Consider the following 20,652-nt stretch of genomic DNA (forward strand, 5'->3'; position numbering starts at 1 on the left):
ACTGTCACATTTCTCCGCTCTCCGCAACCTGGATCAGCGCCAGGCTGAGCAGCACCAAGACAGTCCTAGTGACACCCCCAGGTGGTCCTAAGTGCTGCCTCCCCATCAGAGCAGGCGCTCAGGCGAACCCTGCCATACTTGGTGGTCTGCCTCCTGAAATGCGGGAGTCGTCAAGCAGATCAGTTGGTATCTGGTCTCTCCAAGATAAACAGGTTACAAGGGCCTGAAAATTTGCAGTTAAAATTAGTAGCCTGTAATTTATTTTAGAAGGTGACCTGATTTCCAGGGGTTCTGAGCACTCAGAAAGCCAGGATAGTTTAACTTGGGTGTGTAGTGATACAACGTTAAATTTAAACTTCTGAGTTTCATGGATATAGGTTTTAATCTCTCTTTACTTAGGCAGAGTGTGAGTAGAAGACCGACATTCCACTCAGGACGTTCCAGCCTCAGCTGTCCCCCTTGCTTATTGGGTGCTTTTAGAAAGATTTTCACTCCCCGCCTCTGTTTCTCCTTCTCCAGGACAGAGACAGGAGTCCCAGCTTTCCAAACTGTTGCAAGGTGCAGGGACAGAAAGTGCAACATAAGGCCACGTGTCAGTACCATTATTCATTTCCCAATTCTCTAAGAGGGTAAATAGGTAAATTTATAAGTACTTCATCTATATGTCTACATGAATAGCTGTAATTCCCTGACCTTCCCATCAGCTACCTATGGAAGAAAACACAGCAGCGAGGCCATGGTCTATGGCAGAACAACAGCAGCACGGCACTGACCTGGGGACAGTAACTCTCAGTTCTTTTGAACAGAGGCACCACTGAGAGGCAGAGAGATGTGCCAGCACAGTACCATCCACTTCATTGCACAAACACACAGTCTGGCTCTCCAGCAGCAAGTGACGTGCACAGAGAGCACCAGTTATTCTTCAGAAAGGAAAAATAAGTGCTGAGGATCATCTGCTTGCCCCAGCGAACTGTGGGACCTCATCGCATTATAGCAGCGACAAGAGCATCCTGGAGAAAAAGATGCCTGAACACACTGAACCTTCATGCTAAGTAAGTCTGCCTTTGCCATTTTGGCACTCTGATACCTGAAAGCATATTAGTGTATTTCCATCAGTGTTCAACAAGCACACACACATGTATACACACATACATACGCATATCTATATATGTTCCTCCCCCATTCTGCTTTGGCTGGCACAGATTTCCTAGAGAGGATCTGAAAACTAGTATAATACATAGAGGTGAGCGAACTCACAACGTGTTCTAAGAATGAATTTAACGTGCAATAGTCTGTAATCAGCCTCGGAGACCAAGTGAGCGCTGCAGCCCACTCCCTGCCAGCATGCCCCAGCTATGCCTGTCGTGTGGCTGCTTCTGCCAGGAGCCAGTCAGAGTTTGGATTGGAACTGTTGGAACGCTGTGCAGGGCTCTGGCTTCCTCGCTGCATCTCATAACAAGGCTGCAAAAAAATCAGAAGCTTCTGTTCTGGCATTTGCTGTGGTGGAGCCCCTGCCTGCTGAGATCCACAGAACTCAGTACAGGTGTGAGCAACTTCAGCATGGGCAGGAGACGGTTTGCTGCTATGAATCGAATATGTGGAGACTTCTTCAAGCTTCTTGGGAAAAGAGCTACCTCTTCTTACAGCCTTACAGCACTGAGCCCTGAGGCATTTGACAACAGTTAAAAGTAGGGACCAGAGAAAGAAGTAAATGGTCCCTTCCAAACTGGAACTTCACTGGGGACAGGAGATGCTTTTTCCCATAGAGCTTTCCTCCTCCACCACACAGGCTCCTAGATGCACCACAGCAAGATAGGGAAGAAGAGAAATGAGTCTTCTGGACAACTGTGTCCCCCAGTCAAGCTGGCTTTCAGGCTGTTTCAGAGGCTGTTTTAGGGCAGAAGATGAATTCATCACCAGCTACCAAGCATTTCTGGGGGAAAGGGTCCTACATGGGGTGGTGCAGCTGCAAAGGGCATCTCATAAAGAAATGACTGCCAAGGAGCAAAGACATGAGTAGAAAATTGGCTTCATCCTCCCTGTATCCTCTGGCCACCACCAACCTCAAATCAGCAGCAAGGAAGTGCTTAGTAAACAGCACATAGAAAGCATCTGTCCTCTCCAAAATAAGGTGGAGCAGGCCATATCTTAGGACACTTGCTGAGAGAGCTCATTCAAGACCTATCTGCATTTTTAGGTGATAAAAGCCCTTAAAAAGCTAGCCCTTGCTTTTACTGAGCCTCAGGCACCATTGGATGAAATCCATACCCCAACAGGTGCTGTGAAGCAGGTACAGCTGAGCCCGTTAAGGTACTGTGGTAGTGGCACCCATACGGACACTGTAAATACATATAGTGACAGCCCTTCTAGGCTGTGAATTTCCCATACCTGCTGATGCACACTCCTTTGTCAGGGTTTTGCTGAAGCTGTATCATCATTGACAGAGGAGAAATAAGACATGACATAGCACTATTTTGCACCACGGACTCTTGTCCAGCCCCTCCGGCTGCCTCCTTTCTTTCATTAGCATGCAGTGACGGCATGGCTATAGGTTCTGCCTCTTGCTCCTGGCATGGTAAACGCCTTATCGCCCTTTCTGTGTGGTGGTGCAGCCTCCACTTCAGTGAGTGGTAGGACAGGACATAGGTGATCAGTTCTAGAGCAATTACTGTTTACTTTTGAGCTTAAAAATAATGATAATCTTCAGTGCTTGACATTCATTTGTCTCAAATCCAAAGTTTACAGAGGTGAAAAAGTATCTCCATTTCAGATATGATAACTCTGAGAGGCTGACAGGCTGGTTGGCTCCCATGGTATCTCCCAGCAGGTTGGTGACAGAGAGACAAGCAGCACCCTGGGGTCTCTTTTCACCATTCTCCACAGGGGGGGCAAGACGCCTCCTTTGTGGGAGTCACAGTACACTACCATCAAGTCTTCTGAAAGCGTATCCATCTTTCAGCTCTTGCAGTGAACAGGTCTTCAAAGGGGGGATGATACAGTCTGAAATTCAAACAGCTGAAATACAAAGTCTGAGCTCCTGCACTGATGACCAGTCTTTCACCAGCAAATGACTAATAAGATACCTCAGGGCTGGCAGATTCAATCCCACAGAAAGGTGACAGATTTCCTTGGTATAATGTTCTATATATAGATTGAATTAAGGTCCGGATCAGCACTTCTTCAAACTGAATGGTATTCACATGAGCGGTGCCATCAAAGTCACAGGCTATGAAATATGAGTAAAATTAAGTGCTGCTGGTATGATTAAGATATTATCTCTTCGATCCTTAGCAGCTTTTTAAAGAGCTCAGGCACCTCCAGGTCATAGCAAAGATTGGACAAGCCTCACATCTTAGAGCTGAAACTTTCTCAAAATTAGTGCCTTCAGGGAAAGCAGATACAAACTCCAGCTTCAGCTCACTGCAGACTGCATTTCCTAACACGGATCGTGGAAGACTTGGAAATACTTGGAATATTTTCCTAATGTGATAGTAGCAGCAGTTTCTAAGGCACTGGTTTGAGTCCATCTCTGAAAAATTAACGGTTTGCCTGTTGTGCATTCAGATACTGTACAGACAGAGTGACCATAATAGACATACATTTTACATTGGTAAGTACCAGATGGCTTTGAAGAGTTCACTTTACCAAGAAAGCCATAGCGCAAGTCCTCTGTCTTGAGTTTTAGGGAATAGCTGGCTGACTATGTAGCAGATACTTCTGTTAGTGTACGGAATCTATATGAACATAATCCTCCTGTTTGATATTACAGTTTATTCCTTGTATCACTTCAATGTTTCAGTTATTGCTGGAAGTAAGGGCTACAGCTATCAGTGAAAAATGTCCCTGAGGAGACCAATTAATAATTCCCATCCCTAGTGCACTCAGGTTCCTTTTCCAAATTGTATTCAAGTTCAACTTAAGGGAAATAAAATTGATAACCCACCCAGAATAAAATGGAACTGAAGTATGAAATGCCTTCCAAGCCAGGAGTAAATTTATTTCTAATAAAAATTAAAGTACATTTATCAACTGATAAATTTTCATGCAGTGTCCATAAAATATAGAATACTTAAAATGGCAACTACACCACATTAACAGATCAAGTTGTTTCCCCATGCCAAATGCCCAACATGAAGTCCTCAATCACCACTCAGTACATTTGTTAGAACATTGCAGAGTTTTCTGAAAGCTGAAAGACAAGGCACAGGCTACCTTGCAGTCACAAAAGCAAGCAAATTGGCTACTGGTTGCCATCTGCAGTTTCCTTAGGCTTTACACAGAACCCTGGACGTGCACAGGTAGGCGAGCTTTTGCAGAGATGCTGCTCCCCATCACTCCTTACTGAAGCCTACAACAGCAGGCAGCCAGAGCTGCAGAATGATGCCCCATAAAGCTGAGGCAGAGCACCTGCAGCTTGCCAAATCAAACCGAGGGTTAAACCAAACTCTCCTATGCCGATACAATATCAGCTCCATTTAAAGGATGCTTCAAAATTATAAAATGATTAATTTCAATAACAATCAGGAATTCACAGTTTGCTATATATATATATATGCGGTTATAATGTGATATGATTTACTAGTGGAAGTGTCAAATTAACTTGCATAATTATTAATGACAGTTTTTGGCAGTGGCATCAGTTATCAACCTCTGCCTGTACTACGTGAATGGACACTATGTACTCACTTTGGGATAACACCCCACACGTCCAGACTGCTGCTTCCTTGATCTGCTACGTTGACTTAAAAACTACCCGTAAGTTGCAATTACACAGGCAGTGCAACACCTTTATATCATGTTTAGCACAAAGATGATGCACAAAACCATTGCAAGAACATACAGTTCTGTGGGTCTGCTTTACCAAGGTCTGCCGTTTAGCCCTCCCTGCCAGAACAACTTAAACCAATTAAGAGTTTATTCTGACTTGTAGAGATGGGGCACAACTCTTACTGCCACAGACAGGGGAACCTACAATTACTTCTAAATCAGCCGCCTCTGACTCATCAGTAACTTCACTGAAGATTTGTTATCTTCTTAATCAGTGAAATGGTAGGCATCTACAAATGGACTGCCATCCACACAGGGAATTGATGTCTTCAGCTTAGCCAACTCCTTTTGCTTAAAAAAAAAAAATAAAAAAATTAAGCTATTGGAGTATGTGTCTTAGAGTAGAAGGGACTGTGCTACTGCAGAATCAGTTTAATAACTGATGCTTCTTTTTTTCAAAATTAGATAATGCTTTTAATCTATAGATAACAGAACTCACACTGAGTCCTGCACTGCAAAATCTGGCCTGAGGCTCTTAACTTTTAAATACTTCAAAATCTATGAACGAGTGCATTTTCAAGAGAGTGGATTTTTCCATAATATGGATTTATGACTGCATGAAAAATTCAAAACAAATCTGCAAGGTCCCAGAGCAGAGGGAAGATCCATCACTTGCCTAAATAAAAATTAGACTTGAGAAAACATTTCAGAATTTATTGTGGTGAAAAATTCTGAATTGGGAAAGCATTGGAAGCTGTGACTGACAGTCTGATCTAACTAGTGTTTTACAAAGACAGAGCGTTTACAACAGTCCAATATAAGGAGATGCTAGGTGCACCAGTAATATGAAAGTATTAGCATGAACTTTTCCAGTCTTACTTGCTTTCTGGTCACTAATCCAGCTCTTCAGTCTTAATATAATACTCCAGATGTCCAAACTATTTCAAACTTCATATTTGATCGCTGCTTAAGAGATCTCCTCACCCTAAATAATTTTCTCATTTTGACTAGAAGGTGAGGACTTGTAACTTTTATTCCTACACCATAAATAGCTGTGTTAAATGCAAAAAAATATCAGGATTTTGAAGTCTTTCTATCTTTAGTGATAAAATCAGAGATGCTTGCAGTTTGAGGCAGGAAATCTAATAATTGCACTTCTGATTTAGGTGGGTGAATTCTGCCTAAATCCCATCTTGGATGCTTATGATTTAGTTCACTGTGTTAACAGAGAAGGTAGTGTCTGTGATGTAAAAACAACACGATGGGGACCTGGACTAGACCCCTCATGTGCCATAATCCATGACTCCAGACTGCAAGGCTGGATTTCAGTTTAGATTTGAAAGCCTCAAAATCCTACTGCCAGCTCTTAGAGTCACAATCCTCCAGAAAAATCAAAGTGTATGTGGGAGAAGACAAGAATTCAATTTTGGTTTTGCTTTGTAAATTATAAACAATGCTCTCACACAAGACTGTAAATCACAGTATGACAGCTGTGTTACCAAAACTGAAAGGGCTTCCCTGTTTCAGCATTCTGCTTGCATTTAAGAAAATCACTGTCTAGACCAGACTTGTGGTAAAACAGTATTTTCTCAGTAGCTGTCATTACCATAAATGTTTTAGTGTAGGAGATGATGTGCCCCCTGCCATTTTGCTGCTACTGTAGTTCTTTCTCATTACTGTTTGGTTTCGATAGTCACTATGTTGTATGAAGTATGGAGGAGAACATCTCCCCCATATTATGCAACAAAACCACCCCCATCTGTTTGCTAACAATTCCTTTGGGCATCAGCACTTGGGTGAAGTTAATCCAAGACTCCTCAAGTGTGCCCAGATAACTCAAAACTACTCAGAACAGGTTCTCCTGGAAGAAGGGCGGTAGGTAAAAGCTGGCCCTGCCAGCTGAGCCCTTAGGGCCAGAACTGCCCTTGCCGCAGCCATTTGGAAAGATGCAAAGCACTCACAAGACAAAAAGCCTACCCAAAGGGAAACTTCAGAGTCATTGCTCTCTGAGACACTCAACCGTATTGCAGCAGCTACACCAGACTGCCTGCAGAAAAGTCTTTGGCACCTTATATTTTAAAACATGTGGTGGCCTCCAGGAGGGTTTCACATCAGTTTGCAATCACAACCTCCTCTCGGCTCCTGGGGGACAATCACAGATCTCTGCCAAGGACAAAAGTCCTTTTGGCATTGTGTAGGCAAGCACATCACCATCTGTACCCAGGTAACACAAGAAGCGATGCGGCGAGCATCAGGACCATGCCCAGCTCTCCTGTTTGGATGGCCATGTGGAGACAGTGCTTGGTGTGGGGCTCAGACTCATTCACTCATCCATGCTGGGTTACCCTGACCATTCATTCTGCCACCAAGATTTAGGTCACAGAAAAGCCTAAGGAAAAAACATTTCTTATTCTTTTATGTCCCAGAGTCATACAGTTTTCATTTCTATCACAAGTTCCTGCTGTGAAAGGCTATGTTGTTAATGGTCAGCAAGCCGAAATTGCAACTTTTAGTTGCTTTAAAACCTACTCAAAGTTTAAGAAGTTCCAGACTGTTCCTGTACTTCAGATTCCTGCCTACATGCACACATAGTAACCATCTTTCCTAAAAGATCCAAATGCCCTTAGCTTTCCAACTTGCTCTGAACAGACCCTGGACACTTTCTGAAATTAAGCTACACATTTGTGCTTATACAGTTGCCAAAAAGTTGCACCTTCAATGCACTTGGTCATTTTTATTTTGGCATTTTTCACTAGCCCAAATAATTAGTAAATTAGACTCACTGTCTCCAAAGATACAGGAAAAGATTTCACCTTGAAAAACAAAATCGTACAATTACAGCCTGGAGATTAGAGTCCTCTGCAGTGATGTCATTCACTTTGGCTTTGCATCGACATGATTGTATTTTATCTCAACTGATAGCTCAGGGTAAACTTTCACTGAGGTCAGGAGCCGCAAAGATGTCACTGTGTACCTATGTGCAAGCATCCAATGAGTCAGAGGTTGGTTCATGTATCCAGACTCAGCTGTACTATTAGAGCTTGTAATGATCTCAGATACAAGCTTTTATTTAAGTTTCCCCCTCTAAATTTGGACTGAAGCAAAGTTTGACTGGGCGTTTCGGTCATCCAGAGAGGGGATGGAAGTGCTGTGAACTCGCCCAATGGGAGAAACAGGTAGAGCAGAGACAGCAGATGCTGCTAACCAGCGAGTGAGGAGCTCCTGCTGAACATCTTTTCTCTTTCTTGTACCATTTGGAAGTCACATCTGAAATGTTTTTTCCCCAAACCTCACACAGGGTAAAACTGATACTGACTGCATTGTATGCCTTGCATTAACCCTTTCCTGATTTGAAAGCCTAGCTTCTACTTCCAAACAAAGTCCTTTCTTGTTTGCAATGCCCCTGGAGAAACCTGCATGCTCACAAAGTATTTAAGGGTTGACAACAGCAGTGTTTTAGATGTTGAAGGGTCAACATCATTTGAACTAGCCTAATCTCACGGGTCTTGAAGTTGGGTTAGAAATGCTGCCTACACAAGTACTCCATCCACCTTGCCTTAGTCCTGGCTGAAATCCAGAAGCAAGGAGGAAAGCAGACGGGGGGGGAAAAGCAGCAGTTAATTAAAGGCCAGGTTCTGAGCATCTCTGTCTCCTTCAGGTCATTACAGCCACATCTGGGGAACACACTCAGTTTCATTGAAAGTTCCTCCTTTCTTCGCTGTCAGCATCTAAGCTTTGCTGGCCTTATGCCCCTCAGAGCCTCATGAGCTTTCCCTTCACTTCATCAGCAAGCAGTTTTCTCGGCACGGGTTAAAGAGCAGGCTGCTACTGGCATAAGGAGAGCTACTGCAGAAACATCAATATGCCAGATGGTCTGGAGGAACTGCAACTGGCTCAGCAACCATGTCTCCTGATGGTGCCCACCACTTTGTCACACAGTCCCCACCATCCTAGTTACTTCTAAGATGGGCCCTCTCCTTGAAGACCCTCAGTAAGGTAAAATCATAGAATCATAGTTGGAAGAGACCTTTAAGGTCTTCAAGTCCAACTATGAACACATACGTGTGTGGTATGCATCTATGTCAAACAAGACAGCAGTATCACAGTAGGCCATCAACAAACTGCACCTGCAATGAAACTCAAGAAACTCAAAGCCGAAATGCTCCACGTGTCCCACTTTACAGAAGGAGAAAAGGCTGAACTGGCAGTATTGAGAGAACCAGCACCCACAGGGACCAGCGTGGCTGATCCTAGCCTTCATTTAGATACTGTAAAGCAGACGGATTCACTGGGGCAGACCAGGTGTCCTCTGCTTAGTGAGGAAGAGGCACATGGATATGCTGCCACGAGGGAATGTCCCATGACAGCTGCAGAGCGGATGCAGTGAAGGCAAGGATGGGGTTGGAAGGGACATTGGAAATGCCAGTGGTCTGCATGGAGTCAGAGATGTGGGAAAAAGAGATCTGGGGTCATGGCTGAAGGAGGACAAAAGCAGGCTTGTTTTCTTCCCCGTGGCCTGGAGTTCCGGTGGCAGAGGCATTCTCTGAATTCACCAGTCCGTAATTTTGTTGTCCACATTTGGAAATATATGGGCCACGTGATCTAATTCAGTTTCCCATATTCATACTGTTGAATGAATGATATGCCTCCTCAGGGTGCACTGAAACACACCCCACACATTCCTGTTGTAAATACATGACTATGAGAGTGAGGTGTCTCCTAAAGTCTGGAAAGTTGGTGTTTCTACCACTGCTCATGTATTTAGACTGGCTGCTAAGTTGTGTGGGATTCTACTGATTTTATGTGGAGGGAATTGACTTACCATCCCTCAGAGTAAACACAACGTTTACCAGTTATTATACATGAATTACGGAATTCACGAAATTTAACAGATTTTGTGTAAATCTCTCTGCAGGAAGCAGAGCTAAAGATTTGTTGCTGGATCAACCTGTCAATGTCGAAATGCCTAAAGAGACATTAAATGCACTGTAACTGTTCCTGAAAGTCCTCGGTTATCCTCAAGCACAATAAGAAAACCCTCAGGGAGTGATTCAGCTGCTCACAGTTACCCAGTGCCATCCAGCTACAGTTTGCAAAACATTCAAGTGGGACTCAGAGAGAGGACACAAAGAGGGTCCCTTGCTTTCCCACCGCAGCAGCTGGGGACCAGACAAGACATGTCAAGGAGCACTAGATGGCTTCATTTAGCAGATAACCAAGCTGTCAGTGTCTGTAGTAACTGGATGGACAGGAAATTTATATCCATTGGCTTTAACCATCAAACCCAAACCACAGCAGCTGTTTTAGAAGGATGTAGAGATGATCTAAACCTCCAACAACGTTCAGTTTGATTGCAAAAAGAGCTTTTAAGGATAGCACCTAGCAGGCTGCCATCTTTTGTGGCTCACAAAGCTCTGAAAGCAATACCAGCACCTTTATGAAGTGCCTCATGGTGCAGACACTGTACCTTGTAAAGGTAGAAAACTTGCAGCTCCTGGGCTGCTGCTTTTTTGCAGAGGTCTTTCCAGTACTTCATTTCAACCACTTAAAAAGTGCAAGTGCAACTCTAGCATCAACTACTTTACAATAGCTTGTCTTGTCTCTTTACTGTCCTCTCCTCTGAATGCTGTTTAAAAGTGGTGTCTATAACATCGATATTTAACCATGAGGCTTGCTCATTCTCACAAGGATGGGGATTGCTGTACATGTGGGCTAAATCACAGTGCCTAGACAGCTGATAATAACGAAAGGATCTTTCAAGATAAGGCACTTGATTGCTACTCTGAAGCTTACTGGTGAAAGGAATGTGTAATCTTTTTTTTTTTTTTTTTTGCATTTGAAATGAGATAACTTGTTTAAATATTAGTCATCTGGATTTATATAGCTCATTTTTAGAACTGGGTTAGCACCTGGCAATCCAGCTTGAGTAAGCATCAGGCTATCCCAGTTGCAGGCCCATTTCATTTCTCTTTCCTCTTTTTGCAATGTGTGACAGACTTCTTTTTTTTCTGATATGATTGCTTGCCTTCCTGCTTCACAGGAGACAAATCCGCACATTCAGACCAGCTGCTTGACGGCAGCCTGGGAAGGGGAAGCAGTGCTATGCCACATTTTGTGTGGATAAAAGCAATCTCAGGGCAACAGGGTACCCCACGTACAAGAAAACAGAATGGCAAAGCACTTTGTTTTCTGACTGTGATCTTTCCTGCTATACAAAAACCTTCATCTCTGCTTCCCAAGCTGTCTTTGTACTTCCTTTCCCAAGTGTTTCACTGTTGGTTTTTTCCTGTCTTTGCCTTAAATTTCTGCATTGTGGCACAAATACGAAGTGTGTTTTTGGCAGAAAACACCCTGCAAAATTCTGCCTGTCCTCTGCCTGGCTAAAAACTAGCAGAAGTCGTCTTTGTGTCTTTTGCACATCTGGGGATGGCACTGGTAAAGACAAACAGCCAAATGATACTACTGAATGATTTCTTTTCCCTTGGGGGAAACGCTGAGAAGGATACTGGATATACTTTGCAACACTGTTCCCTGGGGAGTTTATCTAAGCAGGGAGAAGAACTAATAGGCAGCCTTTTAGGGAGAGACAAATTTGCAAGAACATAGAGGTGTTAAAGAGCTTTGCTGGAATACCAAATTACTGGGACCTAAAAGTGTCTGTGCAGGGTCCAGCTCTTGTCCCTGCACCCAGCCAGCCCAGGTAGTGCCGGTAAGCTCCATCCTGCTGTGGAGAGACTGCCCCTCTGGGGACCACCAGCACAGCTATCACTTTCCAGAAAGGACCTGTGCATCAGGGATCCCAGGAATACTGATGTGTAAGGAAGCTGGCAGAGCTAGCCAGCAGGAACTGCAGGCACCAGGTGTGCCAGCCATGGGGATGCATGGCTGGAAAGTAGGAGGGAGCTCGGATGGGCTGGATAAGGCTTGGGAGCATCAATTTGTGTGAAGAGAAAGGGATGAGTCTTAGCCTGTAAGCACATTAGGGGGAAAACTGCTCACTTGCCGTTAACCCCTGACATGCCTCTGACTTTTGCTACAGTTGTAAGCAGTTTAAAACCAGTAAGCCTGATTATTAACTGCTATGGTAAACCAGTAAAGCTCCAGTGCCTTGAAGACAGCCAAATCTGCAGGATGGTCTAGACAGAGTGTTAGAATTTTTGCCTGCTTGTAAATTAATTTGCCTTGGAGTACCCGGACCTCCAAGCTGTACACCTGGTGAAACAGGAGGCTGTGTAACTCAGGGGGAAGCACAGCGCCTATGTCTCCGTAGGAAAGCATTTCCCAGGGCTAGGGCATCAGGGAACCATTTAAAGCTAAGGAATCACATATAATGCAATGAAAGGAGGGAATTTCTCTGGCTTTCCTCCAAAAGCCAAGCATTATTCATTGATCAGAAAGCAGATCTCCATCTCTACAGAGAACATTTTTTCCTCCATTTGCTAAGTGGAAGATGACAAATGAACTAGCTGTGCCCTCTCCCACATTCTTTCTCCTTCCGTCTGTCCAGGCATCCCTGTTGCTTCGCCCTCCCTCAGCACACCACAACCGTACCAGCGGCTACTTACTTGGCACGACTAGCAGCCTCGGGGGCGGTGGAGGTGGAGGAGGTGGTGGTAATGGTGGTGGTGGCCTGCACTGGCATATTTCCTGGCAGCTCTCTGTGACTTTCTCTGCTACAGGCTTGGAGCATGACTTCTGGGGCTCACCCTGAGTGATCTGTGAAGAAACAAGTTATTGCATGAGCAGTAGAAACAGTGAAAACTGATTTTCCATGAATGTGTTTCTAGGACTTGAGTACCCAAGCGGCACCTCTGACCGGTAGTGAGAACTAAGCTCATGTTCTTAAGTCTACTACAAGGAGGACTCTTCCCTACATGGTCCCATTTTTTGGGGGTTTTGGAGTTTTTTATTTTGTTTTTTTACTTAACATAATTTCTTGAAGACCTCTTTCATCTCTGTCAGATTTGGTTGAAATTGGCCAGCTGATTTCTGAGTTATTATGGGGTAAGAAGGCAGCAGTAGTGGCAGACAATACCATTGCATAAGTCTTCTTTCCTTACAAAAGCCATCTAGCAGCATGCATTATTCACAGGGTCATTGCTGCAAGCTGAAGAGAGCTAACAAAAATGACAAGACAGTTAGAGTCAGGATTATGTTCATTTTCCTTATGGCAGAACTGAAAGCCAAAGGAAAGCTCTCCTCAGCTTTGCTGGACTTGCTTTGATGTTTAGAGAGCATTTCACAGAGCGTTTCACTTCCCACCAAAAGGAGAGAGAGCCCACAATTTACTCATCTGTGGACCACAGCAATGACACGGTCAAAATGGAAATGCCACAAACTGTGACTTGTAGCCTCCGTAACATGCAGTGTTTGCTAGTAATATAGCTGAAGATGAGGCATTGCAGAAACCAGCTGTAGGCGTCGCTTGGCCATGGACACCAATTTAGCCAGTATAATATATTCAATACAATATATATAATACAATATATTCAATAGCTTGATCTAGTCATGACAAGGACCATTTATTAGCAGCATATTTTTCTTACCATATTCACATGACTAGGGATTTAAGTAATATTCAGTAAAATTCCTAATCTAATGCTACAAAATGGAGTAAGTCCCTAATGAAAATGAAATTTGCTGAACATCACAGGAGCTTCTGAGAGGTATTAACTTCAGAGGTCTCTAAGCCAGCTCTTTTTGAATGGAATGATACCCAGACGGAAAACACTGGATACAATTTTAAGGAGGCAAAGTCTAAAAGATGAATAAGCATGTTATCTAACAAGCACTTTGAACGCAGGATTAGGAGACCACCTGGGACAGACTTGTGTCTTGCTGAAGCTAAGGACAGTTATGCCAGGATTCAACTGTTGCAGTTTGGTCTTGATTGGGTTATTGTCCTAATAGTTTTGACTTAACATCATTTTCTTTAGCTTTTTTCCATGACGCGTTGGTCATTACAAAGAAGATGCCCCATGCCATGCTTTCTGACCTGTTTTAGGCAGGACTCTTCTGCCTCCCTGCTGATCCCCAGGGCCACCCGGGGTTGCAGTCTTCTCCCTCCTCTCTTCTGCCCAAGCTTTGCTTCCCTTCCCCTGTCAGGTCCAGGCACACAGTCTGTCTCCTCTCCCCTTTCAATCCAACGCACAGCCCACATTGCAGTCAGCAAACCTCTCCTACCCCCGGCAGCTGGGCACCAAGGGTGCTTGCTGCCTCTTGGCTGCAGGAAAGCTGCACACAATCTTTTCCTCTATTCCTGGCCAAAAAGAGAGGCGAGGCTAATTAAAACAGCATCACTGCACAAGGAATGTGTTCACATGCGTAGGAGGTTTCTAAATGCAGAAAGATGCATTACTCTGGCCTCGGGGAAATGGAGGTAGGGCTTTGTTGATTAAATAGTGTAGAGAGGGAGGAAAGAACAGAAGAGGTTACACGTAGCTGAGTTGGAAGGATTGCTCAGCACAGCACAAGTCAGAAGGCTCAGTTCTTTAAACAGCTTGTCAAAATCTATTACCAAACATAGGGAAGAACAAATTCAGCACAAGTGCTTTCCAGCATTCCCCTCCACCATCAGGTAACAGTAAGAGGATGGTTAAAGACCATCCCAGACAGCTTCCAGGAACTTACACAAACTCTCTGAATGCTCTAATGAATCAAAGTGGTCCAGCTTCATAATCCCTCATGGCTGGTAATAAATCTGTCTGCTAAACAGGCTGATTTCTTTTTAAAGTAAGTGATTGCAGGCGACTGAAGATCCTCCATACTGCTTCAGCTCTTCCAGTGCTGTTGACACGCTGGGTTGGGGTGTTAGGGACTCTCCCAAGAGCAGTCCCCTAGGAAGCGTGCCTGCTCCATGCGGTGGCAGTGGCACACCCAGGGTACCTCCTAGTTGTACCGTTGTGACAGCGTTTACTGTGCTGATAGAGGAGGCAGGGTAACATCTCTCTGCTGGTCCTGGCAGCTGATTAGGAAAGCAACCCTTTACTCCTAGTTACAATTACTGTCCCCTACCTAGTTCCCCAGTTGCTGAATCCTACAGCTCGCTACAGTCTCGCAGGAACTAGTGCAATGGCAGAGTAAAAAGACAGGGAAGAGTAACATTGCGCAGACTTGGAGCCAGCTTCACTTGCAGACCAGAAGGAGCTTTGTGTATGTAAGTCTGAAGACAGCGCTGGTATGAAAAAGCTACTTTGACTTACTGCTCTAACTTAACATCAACCAGAACCAAAGGCTTGCTCTGTCTTTTTTTAGAGCTATTGACTGCTTTTAAATCCCTAGAGGCTCTCCTACCTTAGGCTGGTAATAGAATGTCCTCAGAAACCAGTGGTTATTTTTCTCAATTACTTTGCAGACAAAATTAACCCTATACATGCCCAGCCACTCCTTGCTCCTGTGTATTTTTAAAATATTATTTCAGGTGGGGGGTGGGGTGGGGGGGTGAGGAGGAGTTGCTCTGTCTCTCAATACCTTAGTCTGTACCTTTATAGAAAATCCCCATGATCACTTTTAAACATTTGTGAAAGAACTGACATTTAAAAGCATAGGCTTTATCACCTATTTGTTTCCCTTCTCTTGTCACTCAGTAAAATGTCTGGTTGTTAGAAGATACCTGCAGGAACACAGATGTTACCGTACTGAGGGTTTGTCTTAGAGGGTTAGTTTAAAATAACAAAGATGTTGTAAGTTGGCTGAAATCTGGCAAGAAAGGGAAAGGCTTGAATCGAGGTTGAGGGCCTCGAGGAAGAGAGAAATAGATAAAGATGATTAACTAACAGTAGCAAGATAGAATTAAGAAAAAAAGAAAAGACATTTGGCTCCTTTTCAAGAAAAAAAATCCCACTGTTGATGTCTATTAGCCTTCTCATGAAAGGAATGAAGGCTGTTACTTGTGTCTTCTAAAGGCAAGCAGAACAAATCACTAGAAAATATGCTTTAGGGAACAATCTTGCTCTGGCAGAGGATGATGAAATAAATTACTCCATGTTTCTTTCTTACTGTCTGCAATTCAAGGTAAGCTGCCTTTACAGGAGATGGCAGCAGAAAAAAGGCATGTTGAAAGAGCCTAATCTTTCTCTGACCATGTCTGCTAATTCAAGTCCAGCCTCAGACTTTACTGCTTGTTTGTTCTGCCCTACACTACCATGGCCCCAGAATGGCTTTGGAAGGGTAATGACTGTAATCAGACACCCCCAGGCTGCCAGGCAGTTTGTAGCAGAGGTGGCCTTGGCAAGGGGTCATCTCCAGAGATGAACCACACAGGGCTTGCTCCTTAGTTGTTACTTCCGCACCTTCCAGCCATTCCTCCAGGTGCTGGGCATGCCATGGGGGTCTGCTTGGCCTGTCTAAAACTTGGTTGCTTGTTTGGCATGAGGCTTTCTTAACACACTCAGCAGGTGGTCAGTTTGAACATATATGTTGCCTGGACTTCAAGCTGATGCATTTTTTGCCCTGCTCTGAAAACACATGGAGTTGACTTCATGGATTTGTGCGTTTAATGTGAATATGCCTTGCAACAAGGACAAATGTGTTTAAATATTAATGGAAATGAAAATGTGATCCACAAATGTTCAGGGAAAAGCAAACAGAACGTGGCAACTGGTGGTTTCCTTTTGCAGACTCTGTTGAAGTTCATGCCTGTGGTGTATTTCTTTTTAATCCAAGATTTCCTTCAGAAACAGTGGTCCTAGTCCTGCTTTGCATAGAGTGGAAGAATAAATCTGCATCTGGTCAGAGCTGTTTAGTATTTCAGTAGAGTCCCGTGGGGCTGCAGCAGTCCTTGAGCATGCTCTACAGAGTGGGATGGGAAAAGAGGATTAATACTGTCCCTGGAGTGTGGCCCTCTTGTGACTTTTTGAATCAGGTAAAAGGAGGAATGCTTGAAAAGAAAAGTGCATTTGATTGAAAAGGCACAGGGACCTCTAAAAGCCTGCTGATGTGGCAAGAGCTTTGTCTCTTGGAAGCAGTCTACAGAGACGAGATGTCAACACCGCTGCATAAATCCCAGGGTGGCTCTGCATAATTCACATCAGAGTTAATCCAGATCCATGTTTATGAAACCAGAAAAAAAAACGTGACCCTGCTATTTATCGTGACACTTACTGCTCTTTTTTTTAATTATGTCAAAAGCCTCAGACAGAATCATCCTTTCCTTCTTGTCACAGTGCTGGCTGAGATGCTAATAAGAAAAGATTGTGGGGTTTGTTTTGTTTGTTTGGGGGTTTTTTGTATTTTTTAATAAGATAAATGCTTCTCCTCTGATTAGCATCTGACTGATTCTCTTAAGTGCCTCAAGGCAGGGCTTGAGGAGGGAGTGCAAAGATGTGGGAGCGAAGGCCATGCTATATGTAAGTCATCGCATCGCACAGACGAATGGGTGAAGAGGGGCTGGGAGAAGAGATGTGAGAAAACACGATGGCTGCTATAGATGGTGCAGGGGCAGGGGCGCGACATGTTGTGACATTACTGAATTAGTTGAGGAGAGTATGGCTAGCTAGACTTTGAAGATAAGAGCAAGGATTACAACTCAACATGGGGAAGGGAGTCATGGGAGGGATTTAAAGATGAGGGAGTTTCCGTCATGTAAGGTCAGCATGCCGGTGAGCACTTCACATCTGCCCTTCCCGCTGGTACCTGCTGAAGGGAACCTTAGATATCCTATTTTTGGGAAAGCTGGAAAAAAGCTTGAGCATGAGCAGATTTGTTGATTGCTCTTCCACAGAACAGCAGGCAATAGCACAAGTATAGTTGATGAATGGGACAACAAAACTTCCAAATTATTGCAGCGAAAGGATGGGCCCCTTGGCTTTTGCACTTCTGACAGCCTGTTTTAATTCTTATAAGCATATTTTTTTTTTGAAAGATTGGCTTAGCTCATCTGTATAGTTTGCCAGAAAGATGTTTATGCAAGTTTGGTTTGGTTTTGGTTGTTTTGGGTTTTTTTTGGTCTGCTTGATTGACTGACTGGTTACAGGAGAGAGGTTGCAGGTGGCTTCTCTTATTACACAGTTGCACTTGCCTTAAAAATGCAATTACAGTTTGAACTTAAGCTTAGCCACCTGAATACTTGAGCAGGACAACAGTGAGGTAGCGCTAGTGGAGATTTTTGTGATGGGGGCATTGGTTTAAAGGAGGTTGGTTTTGTTGTATTTCTGTTCATTTTAATCTGTAAGGAGCACAAATCCTCTTTGTCATTCATGGCAAGGGACAAGATGCTAAAACAACCTCTCTCTTCAATCTCTTGGGAGCCACTAAGTTTAGAACAGGGAGTAAAAGCCCTGGAGTCACCACCGTGCAAGAAAGAAACTGTAATTGTTCTGTTCTTGAACAGCACTTGGCTGGCTCATCAATCACCCCTCTGAAGACGTATTATAAATAAACTTTGAAATGCCAAAGTGACGCATTTGAGTTGAGCTTTGCTGTTGTTCTGATTCTCCAAACTGGATGGGCGCTCTCTCTCCCTCACCGTATAGGAATTTCTCCCAGTTCATCCTGCCGGTCCCCCCACGTTGCAACCAAGGTCACACACCACCACAGCGCCGGAGCTGGCCCAAGCTGATCCAGCCCTTCGCCCAGAGCACCACCCGCTCGCAGGCAGCGCCGACCGACCGCGGCAGGGCACGGCCCAAGCCCGGCTGCCGGCGCCCGGCTCCGCGCTGCCGCCTCCTGCGCGCCGCGCCGCAAAACGCTCTCGCAAACCCGCCCGCTGCCGCTGCGCGGAGAAAGTCAACTCCGCACCGCGTCCCGCGCTGCCGGCGGCCCGGGCCGCGCGCCGCCCCGCGCACACGCGCGCACGGACACGCACACACGGACACGCACACGTACACGCTCCGTCCCGCAGCGCCGACAAGGGGGGGCACCGAGCCGGGCAGAGCAACAGCTCTGCCTGCCCCGGGGCCGCCTGCGCGACCACCACCCCGCCGCCCCCCGCCGGCAGCGCCCCCTCCCCTGCGCCGCCGGGGCCCCGCCTGCCGCCCCCGCTCCCCGCCGGCGGGCGTGCGGGCGCGGCGCGGCCCCGGGCAGCCCTACCTGGACGGAGCCCCAGAGCGGGTGGAGGGCACAGTGCAGCAGCAGGGAGGGCCAGCAGCGGCGGAGCAGCGCCAGGAGCTCCCGGAGCGGCATCCCTCCTGGGCGGGCGGGGGCGCGGGCTCCGGGCGGTGTGGGCAGGGAGCGGAGCGAGCCGGCAGCAGAGGCGGTGGCTCGCACCCATCCCCGGAGCGCGACCGTCCCAACTTTAATTCTGGAGGGGAGGGAGGGAAGGAGGGAGGGAGGGAAGGAGCGGGGGGAGGGAGGCAGGGAGATGGGCGGGTGGGGAGGGGAAAGGGTGGTCGGGAAAACCCAGCGCCCTGCGAGTCGCGGCTCCCTCAGCAGGGAGACGTGCCTCCACCCCCGCCCGGCCCGCCTCCCGCCCGGCCCGCCCCGCCGGCTTCCCCTCCCCGGGATGCTCCGCTGCCGCCGCCGGCAGCCTGCCCGCGCCGGGGCTCCCCGGCCGGCGCTCCCCGCCGAGCCCGGGGCTCCCGCACACCCGGGGCGGGGAGCGGGCGGCGGGAAAAGTTTGGAGCCGGGCGCGGTGCTGGGAGGGCCGGGCGCTGCCGCGGCCGGCGGGGAGAGGCGGGGAGAGCGGCGCGGCCGCGCAGCCCGGGAGATGCATCTCCCCCCTGCCCGCCGCTGCTGCAGTGATTTTTCAAGCCCATCGAGGCAGTCCGTGCGCGCTCGGCTCCCCCCGGCTCTCCCTCCCCGCCCGGGCTCCTCCCGGCGGCGGCTCCCTCCGCTCGGTCCCGGCCGGGCTGCCCCGGGACGGGGGTGGCCGCCGGGGGCTCGGGCAGCTGCGGCGGGCCCGGGAGCACCGCATCCGCTCCCCGCGCCCCCCCCGCATGCGGGAGCGGGGCCGAGCCGAGGGGCCAGCCGGCCCCCTCGTGCCCTGGAGGCTCCTCATCCCAAACCGCAGCCAGGTGGTTTTGGGGTCGGTGGGTTTGGGGTCTCTCCCCTCCCCCCCCCTCCCCCCCCCCCCCCCCCCCCCCCCGCCCGAGCGATGCGAGGGCTGGTCCTGTGACAGGCGGGAGCTGCCGGGTCCGCGTCCCCAGCCAGCTGTCTCTGGGATGCAGTAAGGCAAATGTTTCATGGCATTCGTGTGTCTATGTAATAACACAGCCCGCAGAAACGTTCAGCAGCGCCTGCAGGGAAGGGGTAAAGCACTTCCCAATATCATGGTGCCGCAGCCCGGCCTCCCCACAAAAAGGAAACACTGGAAAATCAAAGGTGAAGAGCAGAAAATCAAAGATGAAGATGTTTTTGCTTCCAGTGAAGCAGTTAACGAGTGAAACAGCTGTTCTGTGATGGGCGGCTGTTGCTGCAAGTTGGGCTTGGTGTGTATCAGGATGACCGTAGATGCCTGTTGTTGAGTCAGTGGCACAGGGGTCCTGCTTTCAGTGTTTGGAACGTAGTAAGCAAATGGGCTTGAACAAAATGTCAGGCCCATGGTTTGTATTTCACACCCAGAGGTGAATGAGTTTGAGGATACTGATTTTAGTTTTTCTTGGTATTTCTGGCACCCACTGAGCCAAGTTTAATAATCAGTTTCATAAAAATCTGCTCAGTGAAGCAGGAATGGAAACACATTAACCTTTCAGCTGACACAGGGCTGAGATCCTCTTTTTGTACCACTGTTTGTTTACACCTACATGTCTCCATTCATTTCAGCCCCGACAGACACCAGTTTAAATGGCAGGACTGTCAGGCCCAGCAACGTCTTACAAATGAGAACAACACAGCGGAATTTAATGGAGTTACACCTGAGCTGAGGAAGACTCATCGAGCCTAGACTTTCATTTGTAAGTCCCCATCTTGTGGGTTTGTAAGGGCAGAATAGAGAGAGGCAGAGACATT

The 20,652-nt window shown here is 46.7% G+C and overlaps 1 protein-coding gene across 2 annotated transcripts in view; it reads right to left on the reverse strand.

The window, feature by feature from the left end:
- The window catches only part of PRIMA1 (proline rich membrane anchor 1), a 54,414-nt gene extending 35,282 nt beyond the window's left edge, over positions 1-19,132 (reverse strand). Inside the window, exons 1-2 of one of the 2 annotated variants that reach the window (XM_056346935.1) lie at positions 18,796-19,132; positions 12,333-12,483 (exon numbers count right to left, since the gene is read on the reverse strand). In XM_056346935.1, coding sequence (XP_056202910.1) covers positions 12,333-12,483; positions 18,796-18,888 — 244 coding nt within the window. In that variant the 5' untranslated portion in view covers positions 18,889-19,132. Of the gene's footprint in view, positions 1-12,332; positions 12,484-13,762; positions 13,952-18,795 lie in introns of those variants that run through there. The other variant, XM_056346933.1, reaches the window with a different exon arrangement.
- Positions 19,133-20,652: the final 1,520 nt, after the last annotated feature.

Source organism: Falco biarmicus, chromosome 7 (genome assembly GCF_023638135.1).
Source record: "Falco biarmicus isolate bFalBia1 chromosome 7, bFalBia1.pri, whole genome shotgun sequence".
NCBI classification, from domain to species: Eukaryota; Metazoa; Chordata; class Aves; order Falconiformes; family Falconidae; genus Falco; species Falco biarmicus.